This window comes from Balearica regulorum, chromosome 2, assembly GCF_011004875.1.
Source record: "Balearica regulorum gibbericeps isolate bBalReg1 chromosome 2, bBalReg1.pri, whole genome shotgun sequence".
NCBI classification, from domain to species: domain Eukaryota; kingdom Metazoa; phylum Chordata; class Aves; order Gruiformes; family Gruidae; genus Balearica; species Balearica regulorum.
Window position 1 is genome coordinate 136,768,671 of NC_046185.1, and position 15,522 is coordinate 136,784,192.

Here is a 15,522-nt window from a genome sequence, read left to right on the forward strand (position 1 = left end):
CGGAAATAATAAAAATACCTGAACAGTGATCAAAATTCTGTAGCCTGCTATCAGCATGGGTCAGTGTTTCTGTCAACAGGAGTATTCCCAGTACGTTATGTGTTGAAGAGACATAAAGGTACAGTTGTGAAAAAATATTATAATGGTATGCAAATTATCTTTTTGATCAATAAGCACAGTTTTATTAATTGAAAGTTGGACTAAAATAGATGGGGTGACTTTTAATGCTTTTTTAATATTTTACTTTAGTGTGAATTAAGTCCATTACCTACAGAACCCTACAAGCTGAACTGCTAGTCATTTGTTAGTGTTTTACTAGGAAATGATACCAGCCTCTAAAGGGCTCCCATTTTTCTTTTCATGTTTAAAAGTGCTCTTGATTTCTTGAACTATTTGCATAATATGTAGAGAAAAGCCAGGTTTTTAAATTTTCCATCAAGCCAGCAAAACGTTACTGCTTCTGTTTGTGTACAGTTCTAAATGATCAAATCTAAGTGTATTTTAGGGCATTGAAAAGTTCAATCAAGAAAGTTAAAACTCTAATACCTGTCCATCATTTTTTTTTGTAAACTGATAGCATGATTTTCATGGTTTTACAGCATCTAGTGTATTACTCGAGCTCTTCATTCCAGTGCTTCATTCCCATTAGTGGAATACTGTTATTTCTTTTTATATGCTGTTGTTAGATTTTACAAACCTAGCTTCCCAGGACTGCTTTTTTTGGCTGTCTTTCTCTCTCCTTTTAGTTATCATAATGAAAAGTAAAATGAGAGGTTTTTAGACTCAGTAATCAGATAATAAAGTTCTGATACCTGTTTTCCACAGGCTGATTAGATAGCCTACTGGCTTATGCTGCTTAGACAAGTCCAGGTAGTCTTAACATGTTGAAAATAAGCAAAAAAACCAAAAAAACCCCAAACCAACCAACCAATTCTCTTACCTTCTTTTCACTTTAGCCAGCTATGGTTTGGCTCTATGCTGAACTCAGACAATGATGAAATTTTCAATTCAGGAGATCGATTTCAAAGCTTGTCCAGTATGATACTGACGAAGAATTGTCACTGTAGTTTATTTAACTAAAAAATAATTAATTAAAAAAAAAAAAGATACCAGTGAAATCTTTAATTTGTTTTGTGTTGGGGGTCCATTAGCTTACTGTAATACACTTAACTTTTGTATAGAGCTTGTACAAACAATACAAGATTCTCAGCTGATTTAATTTGCTATGCTAATATCAGTGAAGCTATAATTGTTTCAGCTGAAGATTTGTCATAGTACCTTCAGAATTCAGCTACATTGTTTGCACTTAATCTTTGGTTTCCTTTAAGAGCTATACAAAAAAGTCAGATATCATGTAAAAGATATATTTAAAGCCTTTCAATCAGTTTTTATTACATAATGTATTAGATGCTTTAGTTACAATGATTGAAAATATCAAAGAAGCATTTAAGTGAAATGTGGAACTATATCATACAAAAATAAAAGAATAAACAAGTTAGTGTTTATAAATAATGGAGTTGAGATAGATAGCCTAATCTCTCACAGATTTGTGGTCTTTGCCCTCTGACTTCATCAGTTTTCTGAAAGGGACAGCAGTATTAGATTGTTGTTACAAATATTAGCCAGCCAGTGGTTGCCAGGTTAAAAGAAGTAACAAGAAAACCTGCCTGAGTTTCCTTCTGATCTCTCTCTCTGCCCTCTCCCCCTCTGCCCTTGTTCTAGACTTTCGTGAAAGTTCTAGTGCCCTCTCAAATTTAGTTGAGATTACTAGATTAATTTAAACATTGCTGGAGCTGTTTAGAGTCATGGAGGTAAAGGGACAAAGAGGATAAATAAGTTTATTTTCTCTAGGATATGAACCTAAATATCCAGTTTATTTTATTTTACTGGTTTTTATGCTTTCTATTTCCTCCTAAAACTAGAGTTTAGAATTTCTGTGAAGAACAGTTTTATCTCTGGGAATGTGCCAGGATAGAAACAATGTATTCTTATTTTGATGCTTTTCAAGGCAATTGGTGTGCTAAACAAACAATTTCAGTACAAGATAAGGAATTTAAAATATAATCCATTTGTACTTGAATGACTACGCTTTTTTCACTTAGAAGTGGCTTAATGTGTTCTGTATTGCACCTACTGAAGCCTTTGTCTTTAAGACCCATAGTTCTTACTCTGAGGTTTAGTTGTGCCAGTTTCGTGGAAGTCGTTCCAAGAAATTCTCTCATGAAAAAAGTGAGAATTTCATGAAGGGAAAAAAAAGTAATTAGGTTACTATAGAGGAAATATTGTTATTTATGTGGTGCAATTTTTAAAAATATATGTATAAGGTAGAGTTTTTTGCTGAGTGTCACACTTCAGTTTGCAATTTTCACAGTCCTCATCAACTTTCCAAATTTATATTTGCTTCTTAAGGCAATTGGTTTTTTTGTCTCCCATCCAAACACAGATTGGACAGAGATGTCCCTGCATTATTCATTCTGCTTGATAATTACACTTTGGGAAATGGCCTATTGCATACTAGTGACCATCAGGCTATTTATTCTACTCTTCCACAGTAGAAACCTTTAAAGTTTCTGACTTTTTTCTTTCATTATGCATTAATTTAAGTAGATCAGCATTGTCAGTGAAGGTTGAGATTTACCCCATTGACTCTCCCAGCATTGCTTGAAATGTCCTTTGTAATCTGGGCACAAAAAGCCACTTAGTGATGGTTTGCTTTTAAGGGTTTTTGTCAGCCATGAAGCTTGTACTCTGCTCTTTGCTAGGAGTTCCTCACTTGTACAATTCTCTTCTAAAGTAATTCCACGCCAGATACTTTGATCTCACTTCTCTTGTAACGGATCATTGCTACCACTTCTGTCAGTGATTGTACAAAAAGTAGGTATAAACTGCTAGTTCACAAGTGCTAGTGTTTAAAAAAAAATCTTGTGTTTTAGGAGTGGAAATTATTTTATTCCCTCTTCATTGGCCACTAGATGTCACAGTTGCACTGTATCTGGTACTGCACAGTTGCTGAAAAGCTGCTCAAAGGTGAGAGAAATTGAACAGTAGATGCTTCGTAAAGTCATCAATAATCTGAAGCTAGGCCACTATGCCTTTCTTTTAAAGCACCAACTGTAATTTTCAACCCATTTCAACTTTTAAATCAAGGTAAATCTCAATAAGACAAACACATTTGTGTTGAAGAGTGACTATGCTTCAATTAAATCAGAAGGGAACGCTTTTACAATTTTATTTTGGATCCTCAAGCAGCAAATATTATGCTATTATACTCAAAAGAATTTAAAAGTTAACTATTTTTTAACCTTTTTGATTAAATGTGGGATGGAATACTTGAGTATGAATCCACACTTGGGAAATGCTGCTTTTTATATTGTATGTTACATTATTGTTGGCTTACATTTTGAGCTCGGACTATGTGAAAGTGGAACCAAACTGGGGACTTGCAAACATTTGCAAGTCTGGTGTGGGATTTGTTGAACCATGAGGAGTCCCTGTCTGGCTGAAGTCTGGAATGACTGTTTAATACCTAGGTAGTTTGATAGAGTTGTATTTCTTTTATTCAGTGAGGAATGAGGGCGACCTGGCCTTTTATTTTCCCCAGTGATTTTTGTAAGTCTTGTCTAAAGTGTGGCAGGTGAGTTTTCTAAAAGGCTGAAGTGCTGATGAGACGTATGTGACTTCCATATGTACAGAGGGCAACACCAAGCCCTTTCTAGAAGAAGCTGTAGCTTACCCTCTCTTTGTCAGAGAGCAGAATCACCCTAAGTGATAACAGGCGCTGTTTTACCCCTATCATTTCACGGCATTGCCAGCAGAGGGGGGAATGTTAATGCTTTGTGAGACTTCGTAGCAGGAGCTGCTGAAAAAAGTGCACATCTCTTTACTCAACAGTGCTGTCTACTTTTATGCTGTGCTAGCTCCCACTTCTTTGCAGAAAGTTTGCAAATGCCTTTCCTTAGTATGGTCCTGCTTTTTGCTTTTGCCTATAGGCTGGTAAAAGCCCAGGAGAAGTCAGGAGTAACTCTAACCTATTCTGTGTATAAGGTGTAAAATAAATGGTATTTCATGCAGGTGTACAAATTTACCATTAGTTAAAATGTAATTTCTGCAGCATTTCAGTCTCTGCAGATGACAGGTGACTACCAATTTAGGGACAGGGAAACTTTGTAGCGTGGCTAATTATGAAGCTTCTTTAAATAAAATTAATTTCCCCTCCTGTGCTCCCTTTTCTATGCTGTCGTTTTCTCATGTGCGTATTAAAGCTTAAGCATTTCTGGGTGACCAGGATAATACACTAGTGAGTGAGTGGATGATGGCTGGAGAAGTGATTTTTTTTACTTCTTTTTTTTTTTTTTCTTTTCCCTTTGTCCAGCACACTCACAGAGATACACACAAAATGTCTTGGACATTAGAAGTGAGGAGCCCTCCCAAGTAGCATGTCTCTTGAATGAGATTACTCCCTCTCCAGTTGAACCAGAACAAGCTTAGGACCCCTTGTCCCCGAACCAAATTGAACAAAACGAAACTTGACATGAATTCTTTGCTGAGAGCCACCAAAGGAATATAGAACTCAACTGTGTTTGTATTAAAAGGAGGTGCTACATGGTTTGACGACACTCTTCTCACCTTCCCACTGGCTGAAAAATATCCAGTCATGAAGATATCTTCAAGTCATGTAAATATTTTTAAAATAAATGAAAACAAAATAACAGCAGGCAGTCAAAGGATAACTTAGCAGACTTGCTAACATCCTTCTCCCTTGGCTGCTTGTTACTGACTCTTATAGAAAAGGCTGAGCGTGCTGGTATTTCAGACACTCTGCAGTTATTGTAAGAGGGGATAGTTGCTAGGATGAAAATTTGTCAGTGATTTCGTTACTTTTTTGAAGTCTCAGAATCTGGAGTTTTGTGCTTGAAAGCTTAAGATATATTTGGCTACCTTTATTTACGAATATCTAAAAAGCTGACATAAGTTAATATTAAACCAGATTGGGGATGTGTAGCTAAATTCTGTGACTGCATACATTTTTCCACTAATTCTAAGGCTAGCATTTTCATGGTTGACTTTTTAAGGTCAGGTCTTTTGGCAATCAAATCCATGGTAGAACGGTCAGGACCATAAGTTAAGAGAACCGTTGTTAACAAAATAAATGTTACTATTGTCATTATGTGCTAAAGTCTACGTATGGCATATGGAGGCTTCATTTTCAGTGATGTATAATGAAGTGAGGAAGAGATTTTTACTGTACCTGCCCTGCTTTGAGATCTTCTTAATGACTATTTGTTTTTAAACTCTTTCTCAGGATATGGAAGCAAAATGAGTGAATGTCAGTAAATGCACTGATGTGTCAGAATTGTGGATTTTATTCATACTTAAAGACTTACATTGAGGGGGCTTTGTTTCACATTATGTCTTTTTTTTTTCTTGGCAATGTTTTAAAAAGTTATGTGCATGCATAATCATATGCAGCACTTTATTGCTTATTTTTGGCAGTGCACAAGAGCAAAAATTTAATTTGCTATTTACCAAAAGTGCATTGTGTTTATGTAATGGATTTGCATCAGTTGCAGCCTGTAACACAGTTAAGTGTTTTAATTGGCAGAACACCCACATCAAGACTTGTTTGTTTTTCTGATAAGGAAAATGCCAGCTAAGTTAGTCCATATGTTCTGTTCAAATAAGAAGCGACATATTCACATGTAATGGCCATTCTTTAAAAATAAAATTAAAATGAAAAAGTAACACAAAACTAATGTGGAAGAGGGGCAAGTTTATGCATAATTATGAATTTTTATTACTTTTCAGAAATAGCAAATATTTTGCTAATGAAAGCTGGTCAGCTTGCATTTTAAGTGCTTGTGGTTTATGACTGTATCTGTTGATGACCTGAGTAATGTGAAAATGACAGTGTACATGGTTTACTGTTTTTTGTCAGAAGGATTTACATGGTCTTTATTGTCTAGTGAATAATTGTCTACTTTCAGAAGACTTGAAACTCTTATACATTATTGTACTTTTAACAATGCCTTAAAAATCTGTGGAATGTGGTATTAAGAAGGAAAGAAAAATAGAAGTTACAGAGCTCCATTTAATGAAATACATCCTCTTCAGCTGCCAGTCATGAAGGAGCTTGACAGGCTTCTAGTGCTCCACAGCTGCAGAATCTATTTCTGCTTCTTCAGGGGAAATTGGAAAACTTCCACACCCTTTGCCAGCCTGAGAATCCCGTGTTAGGCATCTGCTCTGCTGTTTCTGTAGAAAGGGGACCCTGACATTGCACAGCTGTTAGAGATGGCATTTGAACTCCTGTTGGTAATACTGGGGGAACTCCACTTAGGCTCTGATCCTGATATCTCAATAGAGAAAAAACATTCCAGCTGATTTCAGTTCCTTTTGCTTCTAGATAATTTGTTGGAATTATTCAAAGTTGTGTTCTGGCTAGGACCTGGCTTTGAACCAAACATTCTTAATTTCTTGCAATCCTAATTTTCCTTCAGGATTTTTTTTTTCCCCCTACAAGGAGGAAGAAGTCTTCATCATCTTTGACTTGTCGTTAACGGATAACTCTTGGAATAGAGCAATACTGATTTTTAAGGACCTAACTCATGCAGTATATGCTAATACAGGACAAAACGATTTTTATTAAAATTTATATCCCTGACTTAAATTGACTGTCCTTATTAGTGAAACTCATCATATTACTGGAGATCTAGTCAGGAATATTGTATATACCTAATGACAAATATTTTTATATTGTATATACCTAATGACAAATATTTTTATAGTTTGATGTGAGAAGTCAGAAACTGAATGAGAACCAGCTGTTGATGTGGCTTTCTTTAGCTATGTGACAATTTCTTTTTGGTAATGAAATGACCAAGATGAAATGACCAAGATGTTTCAGTAATATGCACTGAAGATTCAAACTACTGTAGCCCATTTCCAGCTGATAGATATTAACTGTCATTGTTTCATTGGATGTTATATCTATTTAAAAAAAATAAAAATCAGGTGATATTACATCAGGTTAATCTAATTTTTTACAGTCAAAACCTCTGATGATTGCAAAAAGGAAAAAGTCTGATGGCCACACTTGCCAAGGAACCTGGAATTTACAGAATTAATTTAACATCTGTACCAAGTGCATATCATTTTAAAAAGCTTCTAGTAACAGTGAGATCTCAGAATGATTCCATTAAGAAGGAAGAGGAGAATCACTCCAGTGAAAGCTTACTTCCATAAATGTAAATGATTTGATAATATTTTAGCTGTACACATGAGTTACAGTGGGCCCCTGAGCTGTAAGTGCCAATCAGTTGATCAGTCAATTCATGCAAGATTTGAATATAGTGCTACAGCTAATGGATAAATGTGGGAATGTAAGGAATTCTGTTTTTAGAGATGTCCCTAATTCTAAGGGTCAGAAAGAATATCTCTGTAGTTTTTTTAAAAACACTTTCTATTGTTCATTTTGGGGAGTTTTACCTTCTAACCTGCAGCACCTTTCTTTTTATAATTCGTCTAGAACAAATTTTAGTTATAGTACTAGTTGTAATTTAATATCAGCCTAGATTTATGGCTAACATTGTGTTGCAGTGGTGACAGCAGACTGGTGTTTTTTCTGAGTCATTTTTGAAACACATGGACGTCCATGAGCTTCTGAAGAATATTTTATTATATCATTGCCTGTGCATTTAGAATGATTATACTATGATCTGGTGCAGAGTATTAAACCAAGTAACAGCTTGTCTTTTACGTTCTTGAGTCAATCTCCAATTTTTATTGGCACTTATATATTTCATTGTTTATTTTATTAAGTGAAATCTGTTTCTTTTATGTTCTGTGCAGAATGTGAAAGATGATGGGCAGCATGTATGGAGACTGAAACACTTTAACAAGCCTGCCTACTGTAATCTTTGCTTGAACATGCTAATCGGAGTAGGCAAGCAAGGTCTCTGCTGTTCTTGTGAGTATAAGCATTTCAAGTGTCCATTTGCATACATGTCTATTCCTAGAAATGTTGCGATTGCTGCATAACAAGGAATGAGTAGCTTCCCAGTACAAAACCATTACTAGCACAATAGTGTCTCCCCCTTTGCCTTCTATGCTTGAGTGCTCAAGGTTCCATTTTTAATTTTTCAGGATATTGGGCTTTCACGGCTGTTGTTTGAGGGAGTTTTCTTTGTTATAATAGCTCTCAGTTCACTTTGGAGTCTGTCTCTTTTTCATTATCATTATCATTATTCCTTTTCTCTTAGCAAGTAACATGCTTAAGTTTCAACCTTATATTATTGTTATTCCTCTTCTATATTTATTAATAATTATTGATATTCTTTAACAGGTATGAACTTGACTAGCATCTAAGTCCCATATATATTTATTCAAATTTTGCGCAGAATTCTTTTTTTTGTTAATTGTAAAGGTCAAAATCCCAGTTTCCCAGAAATCGAGTTTCTGTAACACTTCTAAAGCTTTGTATGTTTACTTGGTGTGTAATCATGAATCTAAGTCTTGCCTTCCTTCCACATATTAACTCGTTATAGATTTTAAGGTAAAGGAACACAGAAAAACTACTGCACCTATTTTGACCTTCATTAGACTATTAGATGCAGTTACTACAGTTCAATTCCTTTAGTTATATCTATGTATCTCCTAATAATCTGTGTTTGACCAGCTCATAACCTGTATCTTGAGTAACCAAATCTTGCCGAAAGATACCTAGTCTCTGTTTGAATGTTTCAAGAGATGGATGATCCATATCTGTCTTTTGTGGTGTGTTCCAATGATTAATCATCTTTTTTTAACAAAGACCTATTTTCTGATTTGAATATGTCTGGGGAGACGGTGCCAATGATTGGTTCATGTTATGCCCTGCTCCATTAGATTAATGAGATATTTAGTACCCGCTGTATTCTTCTCATGATGGTATCAAGGCACCTTTCATTGTTCTTTGTGATAAATTAATCAGTTTCTTAGTGTAACTTACTTTCTCCATTTTTGGTATGAAAGATAGCCCATCACAGCTGATCAAGACCTTTCTTTCTGCCGGTACATTTCTATTGATTTAATTTGAGATTAGTCTGAATGAATGAGGATTTCAGAGTCCGCCATTTGTCTCTCCTCTGTGGGCAGAGAATCTCTTCAAAACATAATTCAGATGTAAATCCTCCACGTATGGGTTTTCACATCGTATAAATTCATTCACAATACTATGGAATGAGAGAGATACATTTATTAAAATCCAAACAAATAGAAATTGCATAACTTCAGATTAATAAATGCTGATGACAGTAACTGGAATATATAGAGAGAATGCTGAATTGACTATTAGATCTTGAAATGTTACATCTTTTAATATTATTTTATGTCAGAGTGATATAAACTTAATCCTTGTGAGGAAATGTAAAACACATATATGTTTCAAAGAGAAAATTCTATTGAGAGAATAACGTAGATCATCTTCTTATCAGAAATGTGTAGATGAGTTATATAATGTAAATTGCCCCAAAAAGACTAACCTTACAAGAGCTGTGATTTCCTCTGCTGCAGTGTACCTCTTTAAAATTTATTCATTGTTGTGCTTGGTGTTTATTGGGTGAGAACAGTGGTCCCAGAGTATCTGAAGAACATCCTTTCAGTTACTTCATGCATCAAGGGGCATAAGTCTACTTACAAAACTATTACACAATTTCCTTATCTCACTGAGCTTCTTCTCCAATATATTTTCAAAGCATTGCTATAGATTTCATTATTTGCATTTTAGATTGTGTGGGAGGAAAAAAAAAAAAAGGAAACTGCAGGGGGCCTCACCATCCCTCCATGGTCCAATCAACAATGTTACTCCCTGCAGTTTGTCTGATTAATGGCTGCGCCTCCCACTGGGTTTGTGTAATAGGTGCAAGCAAGGTGTTTAGAAGTACTTTGTGCTTAATTGCTCTCGAGGTCAAAAGCGTGAGACATATACCATGCAGGGAGAAATTCATTCTCCGTTTTTAATAGTTGACAGTATTGAATACAGGTATAAGCTGTAGCCTTATTTCCTCATCTGGGCACAGTTGTATGTTTGAGTCAGGAGAGCTTTGCATTGTACCCTGACATTTGTATATTTTCCAAATGCAGCTAGTGTGATCTTTACAGACCTAGTCAACAATAGGAGTTTCCTAAAACTGATGTGGAGGGGTTAGTAAAAAAAAAAAGCTTCTCAGGAAGTGGTATTTGGGAAAGTAAGAGTTAAAGTTGGGGTGATTACATGGAATGCATGAAAACAATTGCTATCTGAAAATGGACTAATCAGCCATTAAAGATTTATAAATCAATAGAAGGAATAATATAAACTCATTGGCTTTTATTTTTGTGCTTGCCAGCTGCTCTTATGCCTATAGTTTGTAAAATATAGATTTCTTTCTACTAGCAAATGACACCAAACCATTTGGCAGTCGTCAATTTGTCTTTAATATTTTTGTCATTTGGGAATTACTATGAAAAAAAACTTAGTGAGCTCTGATTTAATTAAGCATTTCCTGTTATGCAATGATAGTGCATTCTTGGATTTCTCACTTGCATAATATTTCCTGTTCTAATTGGCCTTTTGTATTCCATGGAAAAAACAGTCTAGTTTGAGTTTTCATTGACTGATTGGATTGATGATATAGAGATGGCATGCTGGTAACGTTATTTGTATCATAAAAATGTAGTCAGAAACACCATTGCCTCAACGTCTATTAATGTATTTCTTTTTTTCAGTTTGCAAGTATACAGTCCATGAACGCTGTGTCTCAAGAGCTCCCGCATCTTGCATCAAAACATATGTGAAGTCCAAAAAGAATACTGATGTAAGTTCGGGGTAGCATAAACTTTGCCACGTACCTGTTAATTTAGTAACCCTATGTATATCCCCACTTTTCTTTTGCAGGTAATGCACCATTTCTGGGTAGAAGGAAATTGCCCAACAAAATGTGATAAGTGTCACAAAACTATAAAATGTTACCAAGGCTTGACTGGACTTCACTGTGTTTGGTGTCAGATCACAGTGAGTATACTTACAGTAAAACCTTTAGCACAGGTTAGAGAGACAAAAATCTGCGTATCTTTTATAGCCTCATAATTCAAATGGTCTCATTCAGTTTTGTCATCAGGAATGGATAGCGTGCGTTTAAGAAACGGTATATGATATTCATAGGAGTCCTTAACTGTTGCAACCAAATACACTGTGCTTCAAGACAATATAAAAATGGAAATAATATATGTCATTCTAACGAGCAGAATTCCCACTATACATTATAGAAAGATTATAAAAGTGTGTTCAGTACCGGGAAAAGTCAAGGTCACTGTGACGCTAGGGCAAAATCATTTGTGGTGTACTGACAGGCAAATGAAATTGAGGACATCTGGTAGGATACAGTGATTTCAAGTGTTTGGGAATAATAGCAGAGACATCTTGATAATATACTAATCTGTGCACCAAGTCTAGTATATACAACTTTTGTACGCTCCTTATTCAGCAGGAACCCATAGCTGGAACTAATGACATTCAAGGAACACTGCCCTTATAAGTGAGATCTTCATGCTAGAGGAAGCAATGCCAGTATTTCTGTTCCTAGCCAGGGCAGGATTTAAATCTAAATGGGGAGGGATTCAGCCTTCTTCTAGGGTTTTTGCTTTTTTGCTGATAGCATTATTATTATTGTTATTGTTGTGGAACAGCAGTTGTTTGTTCAGTGTTTTAAATAATAATATGAGATGAGGCATTAGTGAATGTTTGTTTTCAGCATACAAGTTTGGATGTTTTATGACATATTTTCTTAACACAAGAATGCAAAATATGAAACATCATCAAAGAAAATAGATCCAGGATACTTTCAGTGATAAGCTGTTATGATTACTTAAAAACTGATATTTTAGAAGAAAGCAAATATGTACTCCAGATTGCTGTCAAAATTTGGATAAATTATGTGGAGAATAAAACACCCAATCCAAATTTTTTGCATCCAGATAATTAAATTTAGGCAATGGTTATCTGTGTTTAGGTAGATTTCAAAGAAGAGTGTTCTGCTCTCTATATAGATGTTTTTATATTTGTATAAAATGCATATGTCATTCAAGAAATACGTATTATGTAAGGCTCCTTCTTGAAGTTGAAGTTGCAAATTCTGTAGCTCCTCAGAAAAAAATATTTTCCCATTTTTTCATGTGAATTTGGTCCAGATTTGTAAAGGCTTTTTACTTTGTGAAGATACACATCAAGATTTAGAGGACTTCCATAACAACTGAGATTCACTGAGGAAATATTAAGAAATGATTTACCATTGAAATCACTGTGAAGGAAGAGGCTAAATTCTTTTGAAAATATCTTAGGTGCTTGTGTGCACATTTAAAGGTTTAAATATCTATCGACATCCCAGTTAAAAATGGGCCTATGTTCTTTTGAAAATGATGGCGCTGAGGTTTACAATTTTGCAATTGTATTTCCATGAGTAATTTCAAGATTTTTATTTTCTGTAAAAGTAATGTTGCATTTTCCTAATAACTTTATTAATCCTTTTATTAATTTTTTATGGTTCGGGTATAAATTAGACACATAAGTGAAAAAAAGAGTATTTTAAAAGTTTTAAAAATACTGCAAATTATTTGGTTTTCAGTCTCCTATTCACTTTTCTTGCAATTCTATGTATTCCTTACATTCTATTGAAATAACTTTCTTTGCTAATAGTAATAACTTTATTACTGAAAAAAAACTTAAATTTCTAACAGATGCTTCATTTTTGAATGGATATTCTGAAGTTATATAATTATCATCACATCCTTCATACATTTTTCATCTCCTTGTACAACGCCACATTTAGGGCTCGTTGCTGACATTTTTGTAATGTAAGAGGATGCTAGTTATTACACAACTAATTCTGAGCCTCTTTCGTGCATTTTAAATATCTCTTCTTCTTAGAACTTAATATGGTCACTTCTAATGTCAAATCACTGAATCAAATCCCCCAAATTAGAGATGTTTCTCACTAAGGAGGCTTGTTATACTGAGTTCTCAGCCAGGCCCATGATTCTTGCTTCCATATACTCTGTAGCTTTCTACCATGTCTTACAAATGGTTTTTTCCTCATTTTCTCTCCAGCAAATATTATTTTTCCTGCTTTGCAGGCATCTGGTTGTGAGGGAGGTAATATTCTAAAGGAGCTAGGTTTGGGGTAAGGGAATTTTGGGGAAATGTATTTTAAATCTGCTAAAACATTTTTTTTTGAGAAGAGATGCATATTATTTCATTGTGTCAAAAAAGTGGGTTTTTTTCATTAAAGCTACGTATCTTCTACCATTTCTGTTGTCTGCTGTGCACCAATTCTGTTGTCAAAGATCAGCAGAGACTAATAAGAAGATTAAGCTATTTTTTTCATAGATAAGTTTGCATGCCACTGAGTAGCAAAGCTGCTAATTAGCACTGAATGTGTGAAGATACTTTTATTTGATGTAACATGGCCTGGTGTGCATTAATTATGGTACAAGTAGCCTTACCACTGAGGCAGAGAATTAGCATGACAAATGATTTAGATTACAGGGCTACCAAAATACCCTCACAATAAGGCTTTAATACTCAGACTAAATCGAAACTCGTTAGACTTTTATTTTCTGTTGCTAAGTAACTGCCTGAAAAGGTAACTTTGCAGTATAAATGAATATGGACAAGGCTAATATTAGGTGCCATTCAGTTCAAAATTCAGAAATGTTATGTCAACATTAACTGTACCACATAACTTTATGAAGACCATATTACTGGTAAATATGTCATCATTATGTACATCAGCAACTGGTACAATTTTATGGTAATTTTTATAGTTCATACTGACATAGTTAAATCTTCTAAGGGAAGATGAATCAGCCTTTCAAAAAATGTGATTTACAGATGCAGACATTGAACTACAGATTTTCTAACAGCTATTGAACCTGTGGATCTAATGCTGTATGCTACCTATTAAACTAGTTAAATCACTTGTTAAAAAAACATTATTTCAAAATTTGTGGTATATAATATCCTGATTATTTTCCTTTAATTCAAATACACATATCTTCTCAAAAAATAAAATATTCATCTCTATGGGAAATGCATGTGTTACCTGAAGAACTTAACACACAGTTTATTGAATCAATGCAGAAATAATAACCTTTCACCAAATTTCACAATATATGTTATATTTTATTTTGTCTATCTCCAATATTTTATATTGTAGTATACAAAATAAATGTGCATGCTTTGCATGTTCCAGGCACACACAACTATGCCTTTGTACTGTGTGCCTGGATATATATGTTGAAATATTCTATTTAGAGACATTTGAATTGAGATAAATCCTAAAATATCAACAAGAACTCTTGATTGCTAATGCAAAATATTTCAATAAATACATCATTATTGTTGGCATTTTATATTGATGTTATATACACATTTTTCCCTTCCACCTTTTTAACAATATGGAAGTAAGCCTATGCTCTTTCAGTCAGCAGACCTGAGGATATTCCTTCCATGTTTTCAGAGTAGAAGTCTTCTCATTGCTTTCAGGAAAATTGGATGAATGCTAAGAATAAAGTAGAAAAAGGAGAGTAATTCAGGTTCCTCAGCAGTCAACGGAAGCCTGAACATTGCTTCTATCAAGACCAAAATTTCCCCAATGCGGCTTAAAGCTTTTAGATATTCCTGCGTTATTCTCTTATATTTCATATATATTTTCATAGATATTGCAGCATCGCAATTGAATTGGTAGTGACTTATTCAGCTTTAGGTAGGAAGCAGATTTACACCAATAATGCCAAAGGCTGCCCTGAATTACAGTAGATTGCTCACTAGTAGTAGAACAGAAGTTCCTGGCTCAGTGTGAGAAGCTGTCTTCTGAAATGAAGGTTTTGATCACCAGTAACACTCTGCTGATGTTCTCATTTTGTGTGTTGGACCACATGTGTAATTTCCAAACTGGAAAATATTTTGATCCACTATTCTTTGCTTCAATATAAATTCATTGGTTTTGTCAATCCTAAGAGGCTTTCCACTGCAGTGTATTTTATTTTCCGTGTTGTACTCCAGTAATAATTAGATTAATTTAGCATATCTAAACTCACCCCACTGTAGGATGCCCTTTTTCTTAGACTGTAGTAGTAAAATGTCTTAAGTTGAATCTTCATTTTCTGTCTTCTCGTAGTTGCATAACAAATGTGCTTCACATCTAAAACCTGAATGTGACTGTGGACCTTTGAAGGACCATATTTTACCACCCACGTCAATCTGCCCAGTAGTATTGGTGAGTTGTCCGTATGTTTATTTCAGATGTAATCCTCTGTCATAGGTGATGGCTAAAATTATGCTGGTACTGACTGCCAGAGTATTTTTTAAATTCACCAAACTGTGTGAACCTTAAACACAATGGGTAATCCTGTCTGATGAGTTTTTAGGCACGAGCATGCTTTATCCCCTGCATATTGCATTTTCCTTCATGATGAGAATGAACTTTCTGTAGGGCATATTATAACTGA

The 15,522-nt window shown here is 34.7% G+C and overlaps 1 protein-coding gene across 5 annotated transcripts in view; it reads left to right on the forward strand.

The window, feature by feature from the left end:
* The window catches only part of DGKB (diacylglycerol kinase beta), a 364,064-nt gene that overhangs the window by 100,920 nt on the left and 247,622 nt on the right, over positions 1-15,522 (forward strand). For all 5 annotated transcript variants that reach the window (XM_075746081.1, XM_075746082.1, XM_075746083.1 and 2 more), the window contains 4 exons: positions 7,849-7,966; positions 10,744-10,832; positions 10,913-11,029; positions 15,192-15,290. In XM_075746081.1, coding sequence (XP_075602196.1) covers positions 7,849-7,966; positions 10,744-10,832; positions 10,913-11,029; positions 15,192-15,290 — 423 coding nt within the window. The remainder of the gene's footprint in view (positions 1-7,848; positions 7,967-10,743; positions 10,833-10,912; positions 11,030-15,191; positions 15,291-15,522) is intronic.